This window comes from Bubalus kerabau, chromosome 11 (genome assembly GCF_029407905.1).
Source record: "Bubalus kerabau isolate K-KA32 ecotype Philippines breed swamp buffalo chromosome 11, PCC_UOA_SB_1v2, whole genome shotgun sequence".
NCBI classification, from domain to species: domain Eukaryota; kingdom Metazoa; phylum Chordata; class Mammalia; order Artiodactyla; family Bovidae; genus Bubalus; species Bubalus kerabau.
The window spans coordinates 4,511,846-4,535,343 of NC_073634.1; the positions used below are offsets into that span (position 1 = coordinate 4,511,846).

Below are 23,498 nucleotides of genomic sequence, written 5' to 3' on the forward strand. Positions count from 1 at the left end.
AAACGTCCTGGTCCCTACAGTGCAGAGCTGGGTGGAACTCTAGCCATAGAGGAAGGCTCTTAGGTCCCCCCAGCATCCCACCTTCTGCACTAAGATCCACAGTCTTGAGTTAAGTACACACGATAGACCAGCTGGGGACAAAGGCCACATCTCAGCCTAGGTCAGGCTCAAAGCGGCTGCTCTGAAAGGGATGATGTCACTCAGGACAGGTGATGTTATTCAAGACACCGCAGCCTCTTACCACAGTGGAATTGATAAGGGGCCGGCCCCAGTCTTTACACGGGATTACAGAACGGCTGTCTAGGTGACAACCTCACGCATACAGACACAAGTGGAAAGCTTGCTGCACTGGATAAAAGAACAGCTGTAAAACCAGGGCTGTTTGTTTTGGCTGCAAGTTATGTGGGATCTTAGCTCTCCAATGAGGGATCAAATCCGCACCCCCTGCATTGGAAGTGAAGTCTTACCCACTGGACCACCAGAGAAGCTCCCCTTAGGAAGACATTGTAATCCACCAGCTCCGTTGTTCCCAAGATTCAGATAAGCCCAGCTGCCACCTCCCAGGGGCTCCATGCCAGGCGTGCATTGCCATGTGCAAAAACCCACCGAGGAGGCAAAAAGAGGATGGTGTGTTGAGGGCTAAGCAAGTTGCATGAACTGGGCTGAGGTTGTTGGAACGTCCTTGTGGCTGAAGAAAGGTTTCCCAAGGATTCTAGAAGTTGCCTCCTCTCTCCTGTCTCTGGTGAGACTGAGAGGCACTCGGGGAGACCTAGCATGGTCCCCAGGGCCAGATGTATCGTTCACATGCAAACGCTTTGGTCAGTGTTCCCACTGGGTGCCAAGCGCCTGGGGAGCATATGTGCTAAGTCGCTTCAGTCATGTCTGATTCTTTGCAACACTATGGGCTGTAGCCTGCCAGGCTCCTCTGTCTGTGGGATTTCCCAGGCAAGAATACTGGAATAGGTTGCCATATCCTCCTCCAGGGGATCTTGCCAACCCAGGAATCAAACCTGTGTCTCTTACGTCTCCTGCATTGGCAGGCAGGTTCTTTACCACTAGCGCCACCTGGGAAGCCCATACCTCAGCAAATAAGAGATCGGCCCAGCCATCCAACCCTCCTGCTTGCAAAGCACCCTAAAATAAGATTCCACAAGTTGGAGATGCACTTGGCCATGGGACCCATCAGAGGTCAATGGCAGCTGTGTTTCCTGCTCCTGGGAGCCCAGTGGGCCCCCCTCTCTCGCCCGCAGGTGAACGCCTGCTCGAGGCCGCCCCAGTGAGTCCCCCTTTCCCAGTGATCTGATGAATAGATGGTCTCTGTTTCCTTTAGCATTCTCTTTAACGGCCTGCACCACGTGCCAGCAACCCAGCTGTGCGTGTCAAATAAAATGTATTGGGGTCAGATGGATTCTCACAGAGCACCGAAACGCACAGCGCACCAAGCAAAGGGCACCCAACCACATACACATATTCTAGAAAGTTCTGCGAAGAACAGTGGGACTGCTCCAAGAGCCAGCTGGGTTACCAAAATATTGAGTCAGGTGGCATCCTCTCATATCATTACCCCATTCTCTTTCTCTTTTCTTTAAGATTTTTCAAATACAGTTATGCAAAAGACTTCTGTTTTTAAACTCACTGTGCAAACACTAACATTTTACCCAGCCCAGGTAGATAACATCAGCTCAGGCTGAACGCAAAGCTATAACTGATTCAGCTTTGCAATGTGACCTTTAATTGTCCTGCAGAAATGAGAAGCGGATTTAGAGAAATGGTGAATTGCTTTTGATGTTATATACACAGGGACTGCCCCTCTGAAGCATGTGAGCTCTCTTCAAAGGAGCCAATGCTTACAAACCGAAGGAACACCAGAAGGCAGGCTTGCGGAGGAAGAGGGGGTCTTTTAAACCTATACTAGAACAGGTGGGTTCAAGAAACACAGAAAAGGGTACGTGGAAACAGACTTTTACTGACATGTTGATACTTGAAAGAAAAAATAAACACGTGTCTCTTGTTCCATAACTAAATGAAATAAGCTAAAGTCATAAGGAGAGTACGTGTGTTTACAACCCAGCCCAGAGTCAACTCGTTACCTCTGACTTTCTGTTCTGGTTAAAAACATCTCTTTCTTTAGCCTGCTGGCAAATACGCCCTCACAGTCAAGAGCAGATGTGGCTCACAGCGCGCAGGGAAACACACACCAGGCAGCAGACTGCTGCCGCGGGCTCCCACACCTGCAGGTGACGTCACCCAGCTCCATCTCACCCCAGAAGTCTATTAACATGAAGAAACAGGTGCCATCAAACCAAAACCCACTCTTAGAAAGCATTCGCCTCATCCGCCGGAGAGTGGAAATGACAAATGAGATGCTGCACTTCCACTCACCTTCCATGTCTGACAAGCGGGGGTAAGGGGGGACCCTCCCCCAGCTCCCCCATCTTCCCACGACACCTGTTTCCTAATATTCCAAGGACTCCAGATGCAGCCAGAACAAAAGCTGGGGAGAAAACCCTGATCCCTGGATACTGCGTGCTCCTTTGTTTCAAGGAATTTAGTCTTTTCTCTTTAGCAAAAAGGTAGTTAATCCCGGGTCAGTCTTCACTAATCTCTTGTCCCTGAAACAGCTTTCCTCTTTGGTGAGTGACCAGGCATATAGAAAGGACTCAATATATACAAGCTTCCCTGGTGGCTCAGTGGTAAAGAATCCACCTGCCAATGCAGGAGCCACGAGTTCAATCCCTGGGTCAGGAAGAGCCCTTGGAGAAGGAAATGGCAACCCACTCCAGTATTCTTGCCTGGAAATCCCATGGACAGAGGAGCCCAGCGGGCTACAGTCCATGGGGTTAGGGCCCCATTTCACGGGGTCACAAATAGTCGGACACAACTTAGCAACTAAACAATATATATACAAAGCACATAAAAATTATATATCTGGAATTCCCTTTAAAGTACTCCAGCAGGAGAAGGGCAGGACAGAGATGAATTAAAATTGTCAAAATATTAATAACTAGAAACCAGGAGATGAGTATTTGGGAATTACCTATGCTACGGCCCTGGTGTATGAAATTTGCCATAATTAAAATATGTTTTAAATATGCAACATTTCCAGTTGTTGGTCCAACTCATTTTTCCTACCCTCTTTAGTATCAGAGTCCCAGTTTTATTCATGTCATCACCCTCCTCCACGGAGTCACTGTGCTTCATTAAACCAACTCACCTTTTCAGTGATGGCCTTAGGAATGGACAGCTACTTTATCTGGCCAATGAGAGATGAGGGGAGGTTTCTTGAAGGGTTTTGGGGGAAAAAAGTAACTGCTACAAAGTGACATATAGACACTTGGGCAACATGCTGTACCAGCATGTGACAGCAAGAACCTCAGCAGTGACTTTGTCACCATGAGGCAGTCGGTCAAAGACAAAACCGATATGCTGAGGACTGCAGAGAGGGAAGATCAGAGCAACGCTGGTCCTTGAGGATGTCGTGGCATTCACGAATAACCACCCTGAAACTGCCTCATGTCAGGAATCATTAAGTGAGAAAACAACCCACTTACCACTTAAAACAGTCCAGCCAGGGTTTCCTGTTACTCATAGCTAAAGGCATCCTGCTTGATACAAAATAACTGCAGGGCAACTAGACAAGAATGATGAAGAAGACTGACACACAGGGAGAATTATCATAGTCTCAGCAGCATCTGAGTAGAATCAGCGTAGCTGTTACTCTAAGCAAGACTTGAGATTTACTCTGTATATCCCCTTAGCATACAAGGCCTTCTCTCTTATTTCATGGAACATATTATGTACATCTGGGTTTCCCTGGTGGCTCAGTGGTAAAGACTCTGCCTGCCAATGCAGGAGACATGGGTTCGATCCCTGCCTGGGGAAGATCCCCTGGAGAAGGAAATGGCTACCCACTCCAGTATTCTTGCCTGGGAAATCCCAAGGACAGAGGAGCCTGGAGGCTAGAGTCCATGGGGTCACAAAGAGTCAGACACAATTACACATCGTGTACATCCAACCCTAAGAATCTGCAGGTTCCACATTGGTGGATTCAACCAACAATAGATCAAAGATATTTGAAAAAAATTCCATAAAGTTCCAAAAAGCAAAACTTGAATTTGTTGCATACCAGGAGCTACATACATAGCACGTACACTGCATACAGGAAATGTGCATAAGCTTTATGCAAATACTGTTTACATATACAGGACATGAGCACCCTTGGATTTTAGTATCCTGAGGGTTCCTAAAATTCATTCTCTGAGGACACAGAGGGATAACTCTAGTTTATATCGTTGACCATCAATCGGGTGTATCTTGTATCTTCTCATGCAAAGATGCTCTTTGATTTGTTTGGAGCATTTTCTCAAATGGTATATTGTATTCACAGGTTAGTGGGGGCTCCTAATATACCATAAAGAGCCCGGTCTTTATTACGTGGCTGTGTGGCCTTGGTCAAATTCCCCAACCTCTCTGAGTCTATAAAACAGAATCAGTGATACTTATCTTCGGGGCTAACAGACTTAAATGGGGATTCTACAGTGTCTAAAGCACAGCACAGTTCCATTGCATCCATACCAGACTGCTTTCAAGGTCAAGGTTAACTGCTAGGAACTAGTAGTACCACTTTTTTTTTTTCTTTTACCCTGTTTCAGGTATACAAAAAAGTAACAAGTTTAAAGAAAAAGCAACACAATTTCCTTTTCTATGAACAGGCTTGTCTCTAACACCTAACATTTCTTTCTCCCCCATCAACTTTCATCACAAAGGATATGCGATTAAAAAGAAGATCCTTTAAAAAATGGTACAAATGAACTTATTTAGAAAACAGAAATAGAGTCACAAATATAGAAAACAAACAAACCTGTGGTTACCAACCAGGGAAGGGAAAGGGATAAATTTGGAAATTAGAACTAACATAGACACAGTGCTGCTGCTGCTGCTAAGTTGCTTCAGTCGCGTCCGACTCTGTGGGACCCCAGAGACGGCAGCCCACCAGGCTCCCCCATCCCTGGGATTCTCCAGGCAAGAACACTGGAGTGGGTTGCCATTTCCTTCTCCAATGCATGAAAGTGAAAAGTGAAAGTGAAGTCGCTCAGTCGTGTCGGACTCTTCACGACCCCATGGACTGCAGCCCACCAGGCTCCTCCGTCCATGGGATTCTCCAGGCAAGAGTACTGGAGTGGGGTGCCATTGCCTTCTCCATGCCTTCTCCTACTATATATAAAATAGATAACTAATAAGAACCTGCTGTATAGCACAGAGAACTTTACTCAGTACTCTGTAATGACAAATATGGAAAAAAAATCTTAAAAAAGTATATGTATAACTGATCAACACATGTACACCCATGGCAGATTCATATCAATGTATGGCAAAACCAATACAATATTGTAAAGTAATTAGCCTCCAATTAAAATAAATTTATATTAAAAAAAAAGTATATGTATAACTGATCGACTTTGTTGTACAACTGAAACTAACACAACAAGGTAAACCAACTATACTCCAATAAAAATTAACTTAAAAAAAGAAAATAAAAAGAAGTCACTAAAAGGTCTTCCTTCAGAATGAAAGGCTCCATGGGGTCAGTCAACTCTTTCAACTGGGAAAGAGTTTCTTGGAACACAGGTTGGTGGCTCCTCCCCCTCTACTCCTGGCCCCAAGTTCTACATCAGGTGTGAGAGATTGGGGTGGGAGAGATTGAGGGACCAGTTGAGCAGAGCAGCTGTCTCTGAACTCATAACCCTGCACCAGACAGACAAGGGCCACTGCTCCCTCCTCTTCTCAAGGGATGAAGTGAAAACTCGGAAAACCCTGGTCCCTCCTGGATCACTTGAAAAGGGGTCCCCACTCCCCTGGGGTTGAGCAGGCTTTCTAGACCTCTGACTCATGGACAGCCCTTGTGGATGGCTTCCGTGATATCAACACACCACCCGAAGTCTCTAACGTGCTTCCATAAATCAACTCAGTTTTCACGTCAGCAAATTTATTTTAGATGGAAATTTTCTATCAGCATAGCCTGCCCTTCCATCATCATTTAATTTAATTTAATTTAATCATTTAATTTAATTATAAACAAACACCCCTCCCCAGGGGCTGGGGCTGGAACAAGATTGTAAGCCACATGAGTCATCTCCAGGGACCACCTCCCCCCATCACCATGCAACAATATGGGCTTCCCATATTGGTTAAGAATCTGCCTACCAAGCAGGAGACTTGGGTTCCATCTCTAGGTTGAGAAGATCCCCTGGAGGAGGAAATGGGAACTCACTCCAGTATTCTTGCCTGGGAAATCCCATGGACAGAGGAGCCTGGCAGGCTACAGTCCATGGGGTCACAAAGAGTTGGACACAACTTAATGACTAAACAACAACAACAACCATTCTCTCCTGATTTAATTTCTATGTTTAAACAAACAAGCAAAGAGATAAAATAGAACCAAACGATTTTCAGGGAATATTAGCTGGTATTTTGTCAACACAGAAGCCAACATAGCTTGTGAGCCTCTTAATAACAGATTTGATTCAATCTCTGCTACTGGGTACTCGATACCTGCCAGCCCTGAAGACGGGAAGAGCAATGAATACTCTGCTGGCCTTGAGAAGCTCTCAGTCTTTCTCCACCTTGGGGGCTGTTCACATTTGAGGCCAGATGGCTCTTTGTGGGGAGAGACTGTCATGTGCCTTGTGGGATAATCAGCAGCATCCTTGGCCATGGATGCCAGCAGGACCCAACCTCCTTATTGGATCAACCAAAAACATCACCAGATATCCCTGGGAAGTAAAATCACCCCAGTGTAAAACCACTGGTCTTGGGGTGTAAGTAAATAACCACACATGTGCCACAAAGTAGGAGACCAACATGGATGGGGGTGAGGATGAGACAGCAGCTTGCTCTCCAGACAAGAAATGCCGTGGCCATCAGGAGACCTACACACGAGGACACGAAGCTCCTTCCATGCCTTAAGCTCCCATCACCACCTCCCCCCCATGGGCTCCCAGGAGGTAGAGACTCTTGTATAACTGAGCAAGCCGCTGCAACCAGCAGTCCCGTCTACCTTATAAAAGATGGGGGAGCATAAATTTACATATTTACTTCTCTGCATGGCACTTGACGCTCTACCAACCTCAGCAGGAAACATGATCAAGTGATAAGACACCTCAGGAAGACAAAAAAAAAAAAAGCTGCCTTGGCACAATTCCTCTTGCACTGGGCCCACAGCAGATGGTACGCAGGAGGATCCCCTTCAGGAGGAATCCCAGGTGCCCTGGAGGCCCATTCCCCTGTGCAATTTAGAGTCTGCAGAATGGTTTTGATGTCCAGGCAGTCTGAGTCACAGAAGAGGCCAAAATGTCATTCATATACAACAACTTCATAAACAAGGTACCTTGATGACTCAAAGGAGGTCAGCCTAGAACTTTCTGTGGCTAGCGTAACAGTCTCAGGATGACTTTTCGCCAATCGAACTGTGCATTACAGCTCGAGAAACAGGAACTTCCCTGGTGGTACAGTGGATAGGAATCGTCTGCCAATGCTGGGGACACAGGTTTGATCCCTGGTCTGAAGATCCTAAAAGCTTTGGTGATAATAAGGCCCTAGCGCCACAACTACCGAGCCCCTGCTCTAGAACCCGTGTGTGCTAAGTCACTTCAGTCACGTCCAACTCTTTAGGACCCTACTGACTGCAGCCCACCCGGCTCCTCTGTCCATGGGATTCCCAAAGCAAGAATACCGGAGTGGGTTTCCATCCCCTCCTTCAGGCAATCTTCCCAACTCAGGGATGGAGCCCATGTCTCTTTTGTCCCCTGCATTGGCAGGCGGGTTCTTTACCACTGGACCCAGGAGCCCCAACTACTGAAGCCCGTGTACCTAGAGCCTGTGCTCTGCACCAAGAGAAGCCGCTACAAGGAGAAGCCCCCGCAACACGATGAAGAGGAGTCGCAGCTCCCTGCCACCAGAGAAAAGCCTGCGGGTAGCGACGAAGACCCAAAAATAAAATAAACAGGCTATCTAAAAAGGAGAAATAAAAAGGGTTAAGCTAAAAAATATTAACAAGAAAGAAAAAAAGAGAAACTTGAGAAACACCCTTGAGGATGAAGGTGTGTAGAACCTTCAGTCCAGCTTGCAGGTCAAGCCATAGTGAAGCCTCGGGTGTGCCAGGCTCCTCGGCGTCAGCCTGAACAGAGAACCCCAGGCCCTCTCCCACTTAATGGAAATACTAACAAGGCCTTAGCAAACGCTGCTCCCATCAAACGGGTGATGCATGCCCACTGCCACGGCACCCGCTGGACCAGGGCATTAGGGCGCTGATCAAAGGAATACATAGAAGACCCTGCATGTCCCCTCACGCAGCAGGGCTGCCATAAGCACTGGCCTGCTCAATAGCCCCAAGCTGGGCAGAGCAACTGTTTCTCTAAGAATGATGAAAATCCTGCCAGTGGACTTCATCCAGCTCGGTTCTCTGTGAAGAGGGTGCCCCATTCACTGGGTGCCGGGTGCCCTGCCCGCTGTCCAGAGCAGTCAACCAAGTGGGAGTTAGGGTGACCCCTGCCACACTCGCCCGAGCAGCTGGGGGTGGCATACAGAGCTGTCTTCTCACCACTTTCTCACCGGCGAGATCTAGAAGCAGCTGCAGCCTGGACCCTGGGTCTCGGCCGAGGAGTTTTGCAGATGGATGAGGTGGGCAGCGCCTCTCGGAACGTGACCCCAGGCACCTGCACTGGGGCCTCCGTTCCCCGATGGAGGGAGCCAGCCTGGCCCAGCATGTCATCCCAGCATCCCTTAGTGGGCAGAGGGCCCGGGGATGGAGAGCGAGCGCTGGGCAACCCTGGTGGCTCCTCTAGTGCTCCCTGCCCTGGCAGCAGCCTTGTGGGTGAAGAATGAGGTCAAATCAAATTGCCTCCTGCTGAGCCACCCCCACTGAGAGGATCTCACTCCATCCAGCACCTTTCGATCTAAAAGGCCCACAGGGACTTGCCTGGTGGTGCGGTGGATAGGAATCCACCTGCCAGAGCAGGAGACATGGGTTCATTCCCTAATCCGGGAAGATCCCACATGCCATGCAGCAACTAAGCCCGTGCCCCAAAACTACTGAGCCTGCGCTCTGGAGCCCAGGTGCCTCAACTACTCAAGCCCACATGCCCTAGACCCCATGCTCCACAACAGGAGAAGCCACAGCAATGACAAGCCTGCACACCACCGTGAAGAGTGGCCCCTGCTTGCCGTAAGTAGAGAAAACCTTTGCAAAGCAATGAAGATGCAGGGCAGTCAAACAGTAAATTAAAAAAAAGTTTTAAATAAGAAGTTCACGGCTGACAGAAGTCCTGACCACATCTGTGAAACAGCTTCAAGTGACCAGCCAGTTAAACTGCATCTCGTTAGAGGTGTCCACCCTCCTTACTGCAGATGGTGAAGGGAACAAAATAAGGGAATGGATGCCTCATTTTGAGCACACAAAACATAGCCTAAATCCAAAGGCAGAGCCCCTGAGACCATAGCCCGAAGCACGTGGAATCAGGACCGTCCCTGCAGCCTCAGACTCGGTGGTCTCAGCGCTTACAGGGGCCCGGGCTCTCTCCACCCTTGACTGTCTTTAGTTCAACGTGAAATTCACACATTCTTGGTGTTACAGTTCTATGACTTGGTTGTTGTTTTTTTTTTTTTCCACTGAAAACATTATATTTACTTAGATATAGATTTTTACCATATATCACGTGAGGAAAACTTTAGTTAAGAAAATTAGTCTGAACAGTCCTAAAAACTTCTTCATAAAATCTACCTCTACTAAATTTAGTTTTTATCTTGGACTTATTGTTTTCTATGTTTCTCAACACATTATTCTCTGTTTCCTTCAAGTTGGTTGGTGATGCAGCATTTCTTGAAAGATCCCTCTTTTGCTGTCTCCAAGGATTGTCTTTTGAGTCTCTGATACCCATTCTGAAAGTTGTGAGGCTGGTGCTTTTTTCTATTTGAAAGCTCATAGTTTTAGTTTTTTTTCAGTTGAATTAAATTTTGCTGAAACTGAAGCAGCTTCTGTTCAAAAACAACAGGAAGTTTTTAAACAAATTGATGTTTCAATACTCTAACAGTATCTTGTGTGATGCCTGAATTTGGTCATTCTAGCCCCTCGTTACAGTTTGCTTTATCTATTTCGACGGAAATAGTTCTGAGGTTTGACAAACATGTACAGTCTTGCAACTGCCACCAAAATTTAGAATATTATGTCTACCTCCCCCACCAAAAATCCCTCATGTCACCTTCTCAACCCCACCCTCAACCATGACAACCACTGACCTGTTTTCTTCCCTGTGTGTGTGTGTGTGTGCACGCTCAGTAGCTCATTCATGTCCAGCTCTTTGCAACCCCAAGGACTGCAGCCCACCAGGCTCCTCTGTCCATGGGATTTCCCAGGCAAGAATACTGGAGTGGGCTGCCATTTCCTTCTCCAAGGGGTCTTCCTGATCCAGGGATTGAACCCACACCTCTGCATTGGCAGGTGGATTCTTAACCTCTGAGCCACCTCGGAAGCCCTTTCTTCCCTATAGTTCTCCCTTTTGCAGAATGTCATACAAATGGAATCATACAGTCTGTGCTTTCGAATCTGGCTTCTTTCATTCCGCAGGGTGCCTTCTTACTACTGAGTCATATTTCAGGTACAGATGTGCCAGTGAAATACGGGATGTAGAAGTTTGTTTATCCAACTTCCTGGGTGAAGGACAGTAAAGACTGTTTTCCATTTGGGGCTATATTATGAATAGAGATGCTGTGGACATGTGCTTATAAGTCCTGGTGTGGGTAAATGTTTTCATTTCTCTTGTCTCAGTACAATCTTGGAGTAGAGTCACTGGATCATACAGGAAGGTAATTGTTAATGTTTCCCAGGTGGCTCAGACGGTAAAGAATGTGCCTGCAATGCAGGACACCCAGGTTCGATCCCTGGGTCAGGAAGATCCCCTGGAGGAGGAAATGGCAACCCACTCCAGTATTCTTGCCTGGAGAATTCCACAGACAGAGGAGCCTGGCAGGCTACAGTCCATGGAGTCCCAAACAGGCGGACATGACTGAGCAGCTAACTACGAGAAACTACCGAAGTGTTTTCCAAAATTGCCACACCATTTTGCCTTCCCACCGGCAAAGAATGAGTGTTGCTATTTCTCCAAGTCCTCATCAGCACTCTCATATCATCAGGGTTTCTGCATTTTGTGTTTTATTGTTGTGCTTGGCTTTTTTATTTAAGCCATTCTGATATATGTATAACGGTGTCTCATGGTGTCTTTAATTTGCATTTCCTTAATGCTAATGATGCTGAGCTTCTCTTCATAGGCTGACTGGCCATCTGCAGCTCTTCTGTGGTCAAGTACATCAGTTCAAGAATTGTTGCCCACTTATTGAATTGCTTTCCTGTCAAACACTTGTGCCAGTTCTACATGTATTCTGGATGCAAGTCCTTTATCAGATAAGTGTTTTGAAAATATTTTCTTCTGGTTTGTTTTTCTGTCTTTTAGTTTCTTAGCAGCGGTTTTTCACAGCACAGATGTTTTTAACTTTGATAAAATCCATTTTAGCAACTTTTATACTTTATGCTTTTTGTGTCTGAAGCAACCTTTGCCCGGCCCAAGGTCACAAGATTTTCCTACTACGTTTTCTTCTATAAAGTTTTTACTTATTGCTTTTACTTTAGGCTCATGACCCACTTTTGCTCATTGTTATACAAGTTGTAAGGAATGGGTTGAGACTTTGAGGTTTTGATTTTTCTTTCTTTGTTGGGTCACCTTGGCATTTCTGTGCCAATCAGTTGATCATTTACGTGTGGGTCTGTAGATGTTACTGTATTCCATTGACCTGTCTTCCACCAATACCACACTATCTTAACTGCTGTAGCTTTAGGATAAGTCCTGAAGTTAGGAAGCACAACTTTTCCAACTCTGTTCCTTTGCAAAATTGCTTTGGCTATTCTAAGTCTTTTGCCTTGATATGTAAATTTTTGAGCTGTCATTTTTTGAATTAGCTTATCATTACACAAAACATTTATGCTTACGCTTCTATTTATTTATTTATTCTTGGCTGTGTCAGGTCTTAGTAATAGCATGTGGGCTTCTTTCCGATTGTGGTGTGTACATCCTAGAGTGCACGGACTGTGGAGTTGTGGCCAACAGGCTCAGCAGCCCCGCGGCATGTGGGATCTTAGTTTCCCGACCAGGGACTGAACCCACGTCTCCTGCGTTGGAAGGCGGATTCTTAACCACTGGACCACCAGGGAAGTCCCATTTGTTTATGTTTCTACCTTTTCACTTGAGCTGCGTTGATCAAATTGAGTTGGGTGCCTTATCTTCTTGAAAGTAAAAGAGTGGTTATCTTTCAGAGACCAACCAGTGCCTCCCAGACCACTCACACAGAATGGCTTTGCCAAATGGCCTTGGCTGTGAGGGCTGGGTTGTGGAGCACACACATTCTGATCTGGAGGGGCACATGCTGTGGGGAAGAAGGAGGTAATCTGCCTCTCCAGCCTGCTGCCTGAGACAGGAAGGAAAAGACACAAAAAGGAAAAGCTCTGAGAAGTAGCCCTGAGACCTACAACAGGAAGGAATATGGCTCCTTGACAAATCGGTGAAGAGGAGATAACACAGAAGGGGCCATTGGAGGGTGCATAGGAGTTCACTGACGCAAGACAGGAAGAAAGTTAATTCTTCAAAGGAAGATGCCAGAGCAAGGGGTGAAGGAGGCAAGAAGCTCACAGCAGCAAAGTGGCAGGAGACAGAGGCTGGGGGCGAGGTCTGGAATCCCCTGTGAAGGGTCAGGGGATTCCTTATGTTATTCCACATAAGGAAGCCCATGGAAGCTCCTGAGTGGGAAGGGCATTACAGATCTGTATTTGAGAAAGATCTTTTGGGTGGCAAGCAAAAGATTCCCCAGGGGTCATTTTGTGGAGGTGGCCACAGGTATGTGATGAGTACTTTTGACTGGGGAAATGGCCAGGATCCTGGACCAGAAGATCCCTAAAAGACAAAAACACCAAGTGGAGATACCAGACAAGAGATTAAAAGGGGATGGAGAATCAAAAACTGAGCAGAAGACCTCAACAGACATTTTCCCCAAGAAGACATACAGATGGCCAAGAGGCACATGAAAAGATGCTCAACACTGCTAATGATGAGAGACATGCAAATAAAAACTACAGTGAGGCATTCCCTCACACCAGTCAGAATGGCCATCATCCAAAAGTCTACAGATAATAGATGCTGGAGAGGGTGTCAAGAAAAGAGAACCCTCCTACACTGTTGGTGGGAATGCAAGTCAGCACAGCCACTAAGTAGAACAGTGTGGAGGTTTCTCAAAAAAGCTGAAACAGAATTACCATGAGACCTAGCAACCCCACTCCTGGGCATATATTTGGAAAAGACTAAATCTATAATTTGAAAAGATACATGTACCCCAGTGTTCACTGACAATAAACAAGACACAGAAGCAATCTAAGTGTCCACTGACAGAGGACTAGATAAAGAAGATGTGGTGTATATATACACACATTGGGATATTGTGTGTGTTAGTCATTGAGTTGTGTCGGACTCTTTGCGACCCCAGGACTGTAGCCCACCGGGCTCCTTGGTCCATGGGATTCTCCAGGCAAGAATACCAGAGTGGGTTGCCATTCCTTTCTCCAGGAGATCTTCCTGACGCAGGGATCAAATCCAGGTCTTCTGCATTTCAGGTGGACTCTTTACTGACTAAGCCATCAGGGAAGCCCAGAAATAGAATATTACTCAACCATCTAAAAAGGAATGAAATAATGCTATTTGCAGCCACATGGATAGACCCAGAGATGATCACACTAAGCGAAGTAAATCAGAGAAGGGCAAATAGCATATGATATCATTTATATGTAGAATCTTAAAAGAATGATACAAATGAACTTTTCTACAAAACAGAAACAGGCTCACAGACATAGAAAACAAATTCATGGTTACCATAGGGAAAGGGGGTGAGAGAAGGGTAAATTATGAGTTTGGGATCAGCAGATACACACTGCTGTACATACAATAGATAAACAAGGAAGCGCTGCACAGCGCAGGGAACTATACTCAGTATCTCGTAATAACCTATGATGGAAAAGAATCTGAAAAAAGTATGTGTGTGTGTGTGTGTGTGTGTGTGTTCTGGTGCACAGTCACTTTGCTGTACACCAGAAACTAACACAACATTGTAAATCGACTGTATTTCCATTTTTAAACAGGGTGGGGATGGAGAGGAACATGCATCTACTCCTTACTCCCCTGGACCTTGAAAAGCATCCACCTCTCACCAGGTACATCCACAACCCCCTGCCAAGTTCAGCTGTACAACCCCAGCCCCCAGCATCCTCACTCAGAGCATCTAACTCAGACACCCTGTGAATATTCATATGCTGCTCTTCAGGGGGCAATCTTTTGTGCTAGGTTTGTCTGAAGAAGGAAGCTAAAGCGGCAGCTGGTGCTCTGGGACCACACAGAGGGGTAGGTTGGGGAGGGAGGAGGGAGCGGGTTTCAGGATGGGGGGAAATGTGTGTGTACCTATTGCGATTTATGTTGATAAGTGGCAGAAACCCTCAAAGTACTGTAAAGTAACTGTCCTCCAATTAAAATAAATAAATTAGTTTTTTTTAAAAAAAGAACGCAATCTTCCAAAAGATGGCATTGCTTTTAAGATTATACCATGGGGGCTGGATAAATTTCTTGGCAACCTTGAGTATAAATCTAGTTGGAGCCTCAATGTGAAGTCTGAAAAACAGACAGACGGAACAGTCAGCCAGAGAGCCCGAGTGACAGGATCAACTATTCCCTGGAAGGGGAAAAAAGGCCAGAAAGGCATCTCTGTTTATTTTCACAGAATGTGGAGAATAAGCGTCTCCATGAGATCAAACCAGCTCCAGATGGGAGTCGCTAGGTGTTTAAAATCAATGTCCCAATGTCCTGATGGCCCTGCTTCGGTATGCTCCTCCCTTTGCATCTCAAAATTACAATTTCATCTGTTCATTCTGCTTCATCTACGAACTTCAAACTCTTCTTCTAATCTAAATCAGAACACAAAAGTACAGGACTCCTTCACTTCCTGCTTGGCCCACTTCTCCATGGGCTCATTCAAAACCAATACCTGAAGGCAGTCTTGGAATAACCTATAATCAGGGGGTCTGCCTTTTCTGTGTCTGGAGAAGGCAATGGCACCCCACTCCAGTACTCTTGCCTGGAAAATCCCATGGACGGAGGAGCCTGGTGGGCTGCCGTCTATGGGGTCACACAGAGTCGGACACGACTGAAGCCACTTAGCAGCAGTAGCAGCAGCAGCCTTTTCTGTGAGAGGCCACGCCCACCTTAGTCCAGGTCTGAACTGATCAAGCTGTCAACTCGCCCACTTCCCTGGGACTAATCACAGTCAAGTCTCCTCTGCCCTCGCCAGCCCTCAGGGGATCTCAAAGCCTTTTAGGGGGTTGGTACCTTCAACTCTAAGATTAGGCTTAGAGCACAGGCCTGAATGGGGTACTGATTCTATCAAAGAAGTTGACAGAAAGAAGTCAGCTGTGAAAATGATACACCTTTGGTACTGGTTTCGTGTCTAAGTCGTGTCTGCCTCTTTGTGAGCCCATGGACTGTAGGTCCACCAGGCTCCTCTGCCCATGGGATTTCCCAGGCAAGGATACAGGAGTGGGTTGTCATTTCCTTCTCCAGGGGATCCTCCTGACCCAGGGGTGGAACCCGTGTCTCCTGCACTGCAGGCGTTTTCTTTACCACCGAGCCACCAGGGAAGCCCTATGATACACTTTTAGTCTTCTCTAAAAGTCACAACCCTGTGGCTTTCCATTTAACTAAAACAAGTGAAAACTTCCCTTCCTCCCTCATTTATTTCTTTATATTGAAGTAGTGGTTGGTTTACAATGTTGTGTTGGTTTCTGGTGCATGGCAAAGAATTGGTATATATGTGCGTATGTACATTCTTCTTCATATTCCTTTCTACTATAGTTTATTACCGGATATTGAATACAGCTTTCCTGAGCTACCAGTAGAAGCTTGTTGTTCATCTATTTTATGCACAGCCCTTTGCCTCTGCTAACCCCAAGCTCCTCGTTTATCCCTCCCTTACCCCCTTGTCCCTTTGGTGACCTTACAAGTCTGTTCTCTATGTCTGTGAGTCTGCTTCTGTTTTGTAAATAGGTTCTGCTGCTGCTGCTGTTGTTCCTGCTGCTGCTGCTGCTGCTAAGTCGCTTCAGTCTTCAGTCGTGTCCGACTCTGTGCGACCCCATAGACGGCAGCCCACCAGGGGTTCCCCCGTCCCTGGGATTCTCCAGGCAAGAACACTGGAGTGGGTTACCATTTCCTTCTCCAATGCATGAAAGTGAAAATTGAAAGGGAAGTCGCTCATTCGTGTCCGACTCTTCGCGACCCCATGGACTGCAGCCTACCAGGCTCCCCCGTCCATGGGATTTTCCAGGCAAGAGTACTGGAGTGGGGTGCCATGGCCTTCTCCGAAATAGGTTCATTTGTATCATATTTTAGAGTCCACAAAGAAGTGATATCATACGGTATTTGTCTTTGTCTGACTGACTTCACTTCGTATGATCATCTCTAGATCCAGCCACCCTTCCCTGTTTATTTAAAAACGACAAAATATTAAAACAAACCAATCCTGTCGGGGGTCGCTTTGCTGCTCTCATACCTTCACGAGCCTTTCTCAGAAACACGGTCATCAGTGCCACGTGCCAAACTTCCCTGCTGCTGGTACACGGGACCTCTCCATCATATCAGAGAACGAGAGCCAAAGGTGAGTGGGTCCCTCTTGAGCCCGGCTCCCCTCAGCCCAGGGCTTCCTGTCAGGAGGGAGCAGGCATCCTCAGGTTGCTGCCCTGTGACAGGCAGGAAGAACACCTAACCTCTCTTACAATCTTGTCGAAAAAGAAAAAACAAAACACCCACACGGTGGGGGGACAATTTCCCCAGCGTGTGGGTGGCGGGGCCCCTGAGCTGTTATCTGCAAAGGGCACTTCTGGGGGTTACCCAGCTGTCACCACTGTGTGGATTCCACCCGAAAAACCTCAAGCCGAACAGTGGGGAATGAACAGCAAGACACAGTTTTCCACTCTGTGAAAATGACATGACTTTACACAAATAAACGAAAATGCCCAATAAATGAAATGACTGCAGGATTTGCCGTCAAAGGCACGGTCGGTCACAGCTGATGCTCTTCCTTGCTCGGTACATCTATACAGTAGGAATATGATGATGTCACTTTCCACCCTCCCAGCTCCTCAGTCCTCTATCCTACACCACATCACACACACACACACACACACAGGGACACACTCGCACTCCTCTACCACACACACAGATCTAGAGTAACAGGTGTAGCAGGAGTTTGAACGATCGATGCCTGGGGCAGAAGTGGGGATGGTTGGGATGTGTGTGTATTAGTGTAGAGCTGGGGGAAGGGTTGAGGGGTCCTAACTCTGAACACTGTGCATGGTATTAATAAGAGATATTTGAGAGCCGAGGCACCAGTGCAGATGCACGGAAACAAAACCAGCATCCTTTGAGCCTCAAGCCCCTTTCTTGCCACACAAGAGCCCCTCTGGCTCCAGGCAGCTCTGCCCCCATGTGTCTGCAGCAGCCTAAGAGGTTCTGCCTGCTCACAGGGTTATCAGATCTTAGCGGGCCCTTTCCCTCCCACACTCAAATCCTTTACAGCCCCCTAGCCTGTTCCTCTTCACACTGAGGAACGTCCTCCCAAAAGTAGCCTCTTGGAACCATGCCTCCTCTCTGCCCTCTATCTCACCTCCATCCACGGAGGCTGTCTGCCAGGGTTTCTCTTCCACCTCGCTTGGCCCTGGCTCTCCTGTTGTGTTTGTGTGTGACCAGCCTCTCAGTTGTGTCCAGCTCTTTGGGACTCCAAGGACTGTAGCCTGCCAGGCTCCTCTGTCCATGGAATTTTTCAGGCAAGAATACTGGAGTCAGTTGCCATTTCCCACTCCAGGGAGATCTTCTCGACCCAGGGATCGAACCCATGTCTCCTGCATTGGCAGGTGGCTTCTTTACCACTGAGCCACGTGGGAAGCCCCCATATGGCTCTCCTGTTAGAATTCTGGAAAGAGACCTGGTGATTAGAACCTAAAGTCCCAAACCTTGTTTCCCAAAATATCCCTATCCACACAAGAAAGACCAAGGAAAACCTCAATTCTGTCATCTGGGTTCTGGGCAAATGCAACAAGAGAAATGGAAATCATTTCTTAATAGCAACTATGAGCTCTTGAAGTGACCAAGAACTGTACAGACACAAGCTACAAGCCCATGAATATATGTGTACGTATAGCTGGATCACTTTGCTGTACTCTGCAAACTAACATGACATTGTCAAACTATAAAATAAAATAAAAATTAAATTGAAAATAAGATAAACTACAAGGATATATTATACAACACAAGGAATATAGCCAATATTTTATAACTATAAATGGAGTATAACCTTTAAAAATTATGAATCGCTATTTTGTACACCTGTAACTTACATAATATTGTACAGCAACTACACTTCAATTAAAAAGATAAAAACAAAAAATGTAAAAAAAATTAAAATTAAAAAAGTAATAAACAGGAAAACAGTATAGCAGCTCTTAAACAGTCTAAAAATAAAATTACCAAAGGACCCACCAATTCCACGCAAAAGAATATAAAGCAAAGTTTCAAAGAGATATTTGTACTCCCATACAAAAAAATGAATTTATTTGCAAAATAGAAATAGACTCAAACATAGAAAACAAACTTATGGCTACCAAAGCAGGGGAGGGATAAATTAAGAATGTGGCATTGGCAGATACAAACTACTGTACATTAAATAGATAGCCAGCAAGGTCCTCCTGTATAGCACAAGGGGGTATACTCAGTATCTTGTAATAACCTATAGTGGAAAAGAATCTGGAAAAGAAATATATAAACATATGTATATATAACTGAGGCAATTTGCTGCACACTTGAAACATTGTAAATTAACCACACTTCAGTAAGTAAATAAATATATAAATAAAACCGCAAAATCTATCTTAGATATAATTTATACGCATTAAAAAAGTGATCAACAAAAGGATAGAAGTTTCGAGTGCTCTAAATAAGATAGTGGGATTTTTAAAGAAAGGATTCAACCAGAAACCCACTCCCTTCATCACCCTGCACCTCCAGAGGACAGAGGTGGGTAACAGAGCCAGGTGGCTGGAGGAGCAGAAGAGACATCACAGGCAACATGGTGATGTGCAAGCATCTGGGAGGGAAGGCTGGTCCTTCTGCGCCCACTGGCCCCAGAGACAGGACAGAGGCAACGGGACAAGACTCAGGTTCTGCAGTCTTGACCTCCAACCCCATGAAGATGCGACAGGGAAGAGCAAATCTGACTCCATACTGGATCTGTTTCTTTAACTTTTGTATCCTGCTGCTTTTGCTACAAGTTAATCATTAAGAGAATGTTGCTTATAGCCTGAAATATACAGGGTAGCCCAGCTTTTAAGGCTCTGACCTTTAAAGGTATAACACTTTTCCATTCCTGTAGAGATAAAAAGTTGCAGAACGGAGAATAACCATTTGTCTTGTTGGAGGTTTATAGGAACACTGTGCCCTGACCTACAGGGACAGCTGCAAGAACAAAGGATTCCAGCACCAAGAGCCTTGTAAAAACCAGCCACCACCACCCTCCAGCCCTGGGCTCCTTTTAGTATTAGAGAAGACTGAATTCTAACCAGGGTAAATGATTCTTTGGGACACCAGTCTACCGTCGTGGCAGTCTGCTGACTTTCTGAATAAAGTCTCTGTTCCATGCCCAACAACTGGTCTCAACTGACTGGCCTGTCATGTGAGTAGCAATAGGGATGTGCTTACTGTCTCTCCGTTGGGCTGTGTCTTAATTAATTCAGCATCTTAATACATTTTGATGCATGCAAAGGGGAAAGGTTAATACAAGTATAAGAAACAAACATTTTTGATAAACATGATGCAAGCTGAGACAAAGGCAGAAATCACAAAACAAAAAGAGGGACTTCGATTCATTATCAGATGGACCCAAGGCAGGAGTCGGAGAGCTCTGCATTGAGGGGGCGAGGACTTCTTTAACAAGCCCTCGCCTGGCTTTCTGGCCTCATCTCTCAGGCAGGACACCCGTCACCAGTTCTCACCCTTAGTTTAGAGTCCACTACCAGAAGTCACCTCTGTATCCCAGCCCTAGCATGTTACATGTTTGGTTTTGAAAGAAATGACCTATCTACCACCACTTTTACATAAAAATCTTACTCCTCCAAATAGTGATAAACTCTCACCAATCAGCAACTAGATCAATTTCATCTAGCTGCTATGCTACTGACATTGTGGGTAAAGCAGCCAACGAAATGAAGCTCAGAAACATGCAGACTCAAGCAAACCAAAAGCTATGAATCAAGAAGGATACTCTTGAAAAGAAAAAGATGTAACTTTACCTACCTGTGGCTATAGCGAATGGCTATCGTCAGCCCAAGCTGCAATTAAAATAAGAGAGGAATACATATTAAATAATACCAAGCATACGCTGAATTCACAAGAAAACTAACTTAACATGGCCAATTTTTAAAACATTTCTTAAAACACCCTCCTCCTAATGCTTCATAATAACATGCTTTTGTTGCTGCTGTTTTTGAATAATTTTATTTTTTCCAATCTTGTGTTAACTTTAACTTTCCATAGCACCTTGGCAATGTTGAAAACAAACATACAAATACAAGCATGTCCTCATTTTACGATAATATGCATGAGCATTCGTCACATCATTAGGAGGGGGCGGTTCTGACAAGAACAAACACACGCAGTGAACAAGAGAAACCAGATAACGACTTTTGATGCCCAAGCCCAGACATTTAAGAGCTGCCACTCAAGGGACATATGAATCAGGAAAAAACAAAAAACAAAACTCAGTAATGATGGGATTGCTTCTTCATCAGTGTTTTGTGCTACAAAACTCATAATAAAACAATTTTATTTTATAGACAGCCCATTGATATCTCACTTGTACTTTTGTTATTTTTAATAACACATTTTAATGATTGATCTTTACTTTCAATTTAGTTCTTAAAAGAATCATTGTATTTTGAAAGGGTCTTAAGGAGGCCACAATATTACATTGTGGATTAGACAGAAGGTGTCTCTTATCAGGAAAGACTTCTAGACAGGGCTCTTCCCCGCCACCCCCTTTTTAAAAATGTTTTAATGTTTATCTTTTATTTTCTACGAGGTGTAATTGACAAGTAAAAGTGCATCTATGTAAAGTGATGACTTTAAATATATATATATATACACATTGCAAAATGGTTACTGTACATTATCACTTTAATTAACATATTCATTTCCTCACAGTCACTTTTTATTTCTTTCTTCAGTGAAAACACTTAATATCTGCTCTCTTAGCCACTTTCAACTGTACAATAGAGTATTGTTAACTACAGTCACCCCACTGTACATGAGATGCTCAGAACTTACTCGTCTTAGAACTGTAAGTCGGTCCCCTTTGACCAGCACGTTCCACTCACCCCCACCCTGCAGCCTCTGGCAACCACCATTCTACTGTCTGTTTCCAAGAGCAAAACAGGGTTCTTTCAGCTCTGAGACAAAGCCATGAAAGGACGCGATGGCAGAGTGCAGCTGATTCTGAGGTTCACATTAGGAAAGCATGGCCAAGCCTGGGTCCTGGAAGGTTCCCCTGGCTGCCCCCACCCCGGGGGGTGATACCTGGGCCAGGGCCTCCCTGGGGAGGGGATCCACACAGACTTCACACCAAGCCTGTCAGTTCAAGGTCAGCAAGGCAGCTCTGAAGACCGCAAGGAAATCGCACCTGTGATATACACGTGACATCAAGAGAAAGTGTGCATGATGCCGGGCACGACCACAAGCGGAGACTCAAGGTGACACGGTGATTTCCTCCCTGCCTTGTGGGGGTGCCAGGGAAACCTCTCAAGCACCACCAGGGGTCGAACCATATGGCGTGGGCCTCAACCAGCTCACAGTAAGGGATTTCAACTCTCAGAGCCTCAGTGTTCACAACTGCAAAATGGGCCACTTAACAATGTTGTCACCGGGTTAACATAAGGACAAAGCAGCATTTCTATGTGTTTCTCTCTGGGTATATGCCCACGCATGTGCCTACTGACAGATGGGGTGGTGTGTATGCTTGGTTGCTCAGTCGTGTCTGACTCTTTGCAACCCCATGGACTGTAGCCTGTGGGCTCTTCCATGGAATTTTTCAGTCAAGAATACTGGAGTGGGTTGCCATTTCCTTCTCCAGGGGATCTTCCTGACCCAGGGATCGAATCCTGATTTCCTGTATTGTAGGCAGACTCTTTACTGTCTGAGCCACCAGGGATGGAAGGGGAAAACTCTATAAATAAGCAATACCACTATTTATAGGCAATACTCCCTGGGTGAAAATGTCATCACATTTCAAAATTTAATTTTGAAGTTTTTACTTTTTAAACTTTAAGTTTTGCAACTTTGTATTTCATCATGGCTTCCCAGGTGGCCCTAGTGATAAAGAATCTGCCTGCCAATGCCGGAGCCACAAAAGATGCAGGTTTGATCCCTGGGTCGGGAAGATCCCCTGAGAAGGAAATGGCAACCCACTCCAGTATTCTTGCCCGGAAAATCCCACAGATGGAGAAGCCTGGCGGGCTACAGTCCATGCATGGGATTGCAAAAAGTCGGACATGACAGCATCTGAGCATTCCCATTCCATCATGTAAAATACTCAGTGCTCAGCCCTAATCATGCCTATGGAAGTCTCATTCACCCACTTATGGCTGAATTACTACATGACTAAGAATCCTAGTGGCAGTTAAAAACCAAAGCACCAGCTATAACATCATTTCTGGCAAAAAAAAAAAAAGTCTGCCTAAGTTGGACCTTACATCCCCAAACATATCACTAACAGTCCCCTTGATGTCAGCTCTCACAGAAGTAGGGGTGGGGCGGTGACTTTTGGGGTGCTCTCTTGAGGGCTACAAGATGACATGAGGGTACCTGGGGCAGTGGGAGGGTGGACGGGGTGGGCACGAGCCAAGAAGAGGAAGAGTTAGGAGAAATCCTAGGGCTACGAAAACCCAGTGCTTCTAACCAGCTCTGGTTACTGCAGAATCCCCTAGCTACTCTGGGAATGGCTCAGCTCCAGAATCGCTCAGCTAGGCCTTATCACTGATTGCCCTGGAAATAGGGAACCAGTGACTGTGAGGCTTCCTGTTACCAAAAGCATATCTAAAAGGGAAGACTTAACACATTGAGTTCACACACCCCTCACCTGAATGGACTCAATTGTCTATCTCACCTCAGCCAGGAGGGCACCTTCTGTGAGATTTTAACAAACAGACGAGGAAGACGCCTGAGGGACCATCAAGAATTTAAAGAACAAGGAAGAACGTATTGGGGGAACAAAATAAAAGTAGAAACTGCAGCCCCCAAAAGGTCAGGATGAGCCAGTTACCA

The 23,498-nt window shown here is 45.8% G+C and overlaps 1 protein-coding gene across 1 annotated transcript in view; it reads right to left on the bottom strand.

Annotated features, from left to right (window-relative positions):
* The window catches only part of ACOXL (acyl-CoA oxidase like), a 335,830-nt gene that overhangs the window by 220,745 nt on the left and 91,587 nt on the right, over nucleotides 1-23,498 (bottom strand). The window contains exon 10 of the mRNA XM_055539295.1: nucleotides 20,478-20,512. Coding sequence (XP_055395270.1) covers nucleotides 20,478-20,512 — 35 coding nt within the window. The remainder of the gene's footprint in view (nucleotides 1-20,477; nucleotides 20,513-23,498) is intronic.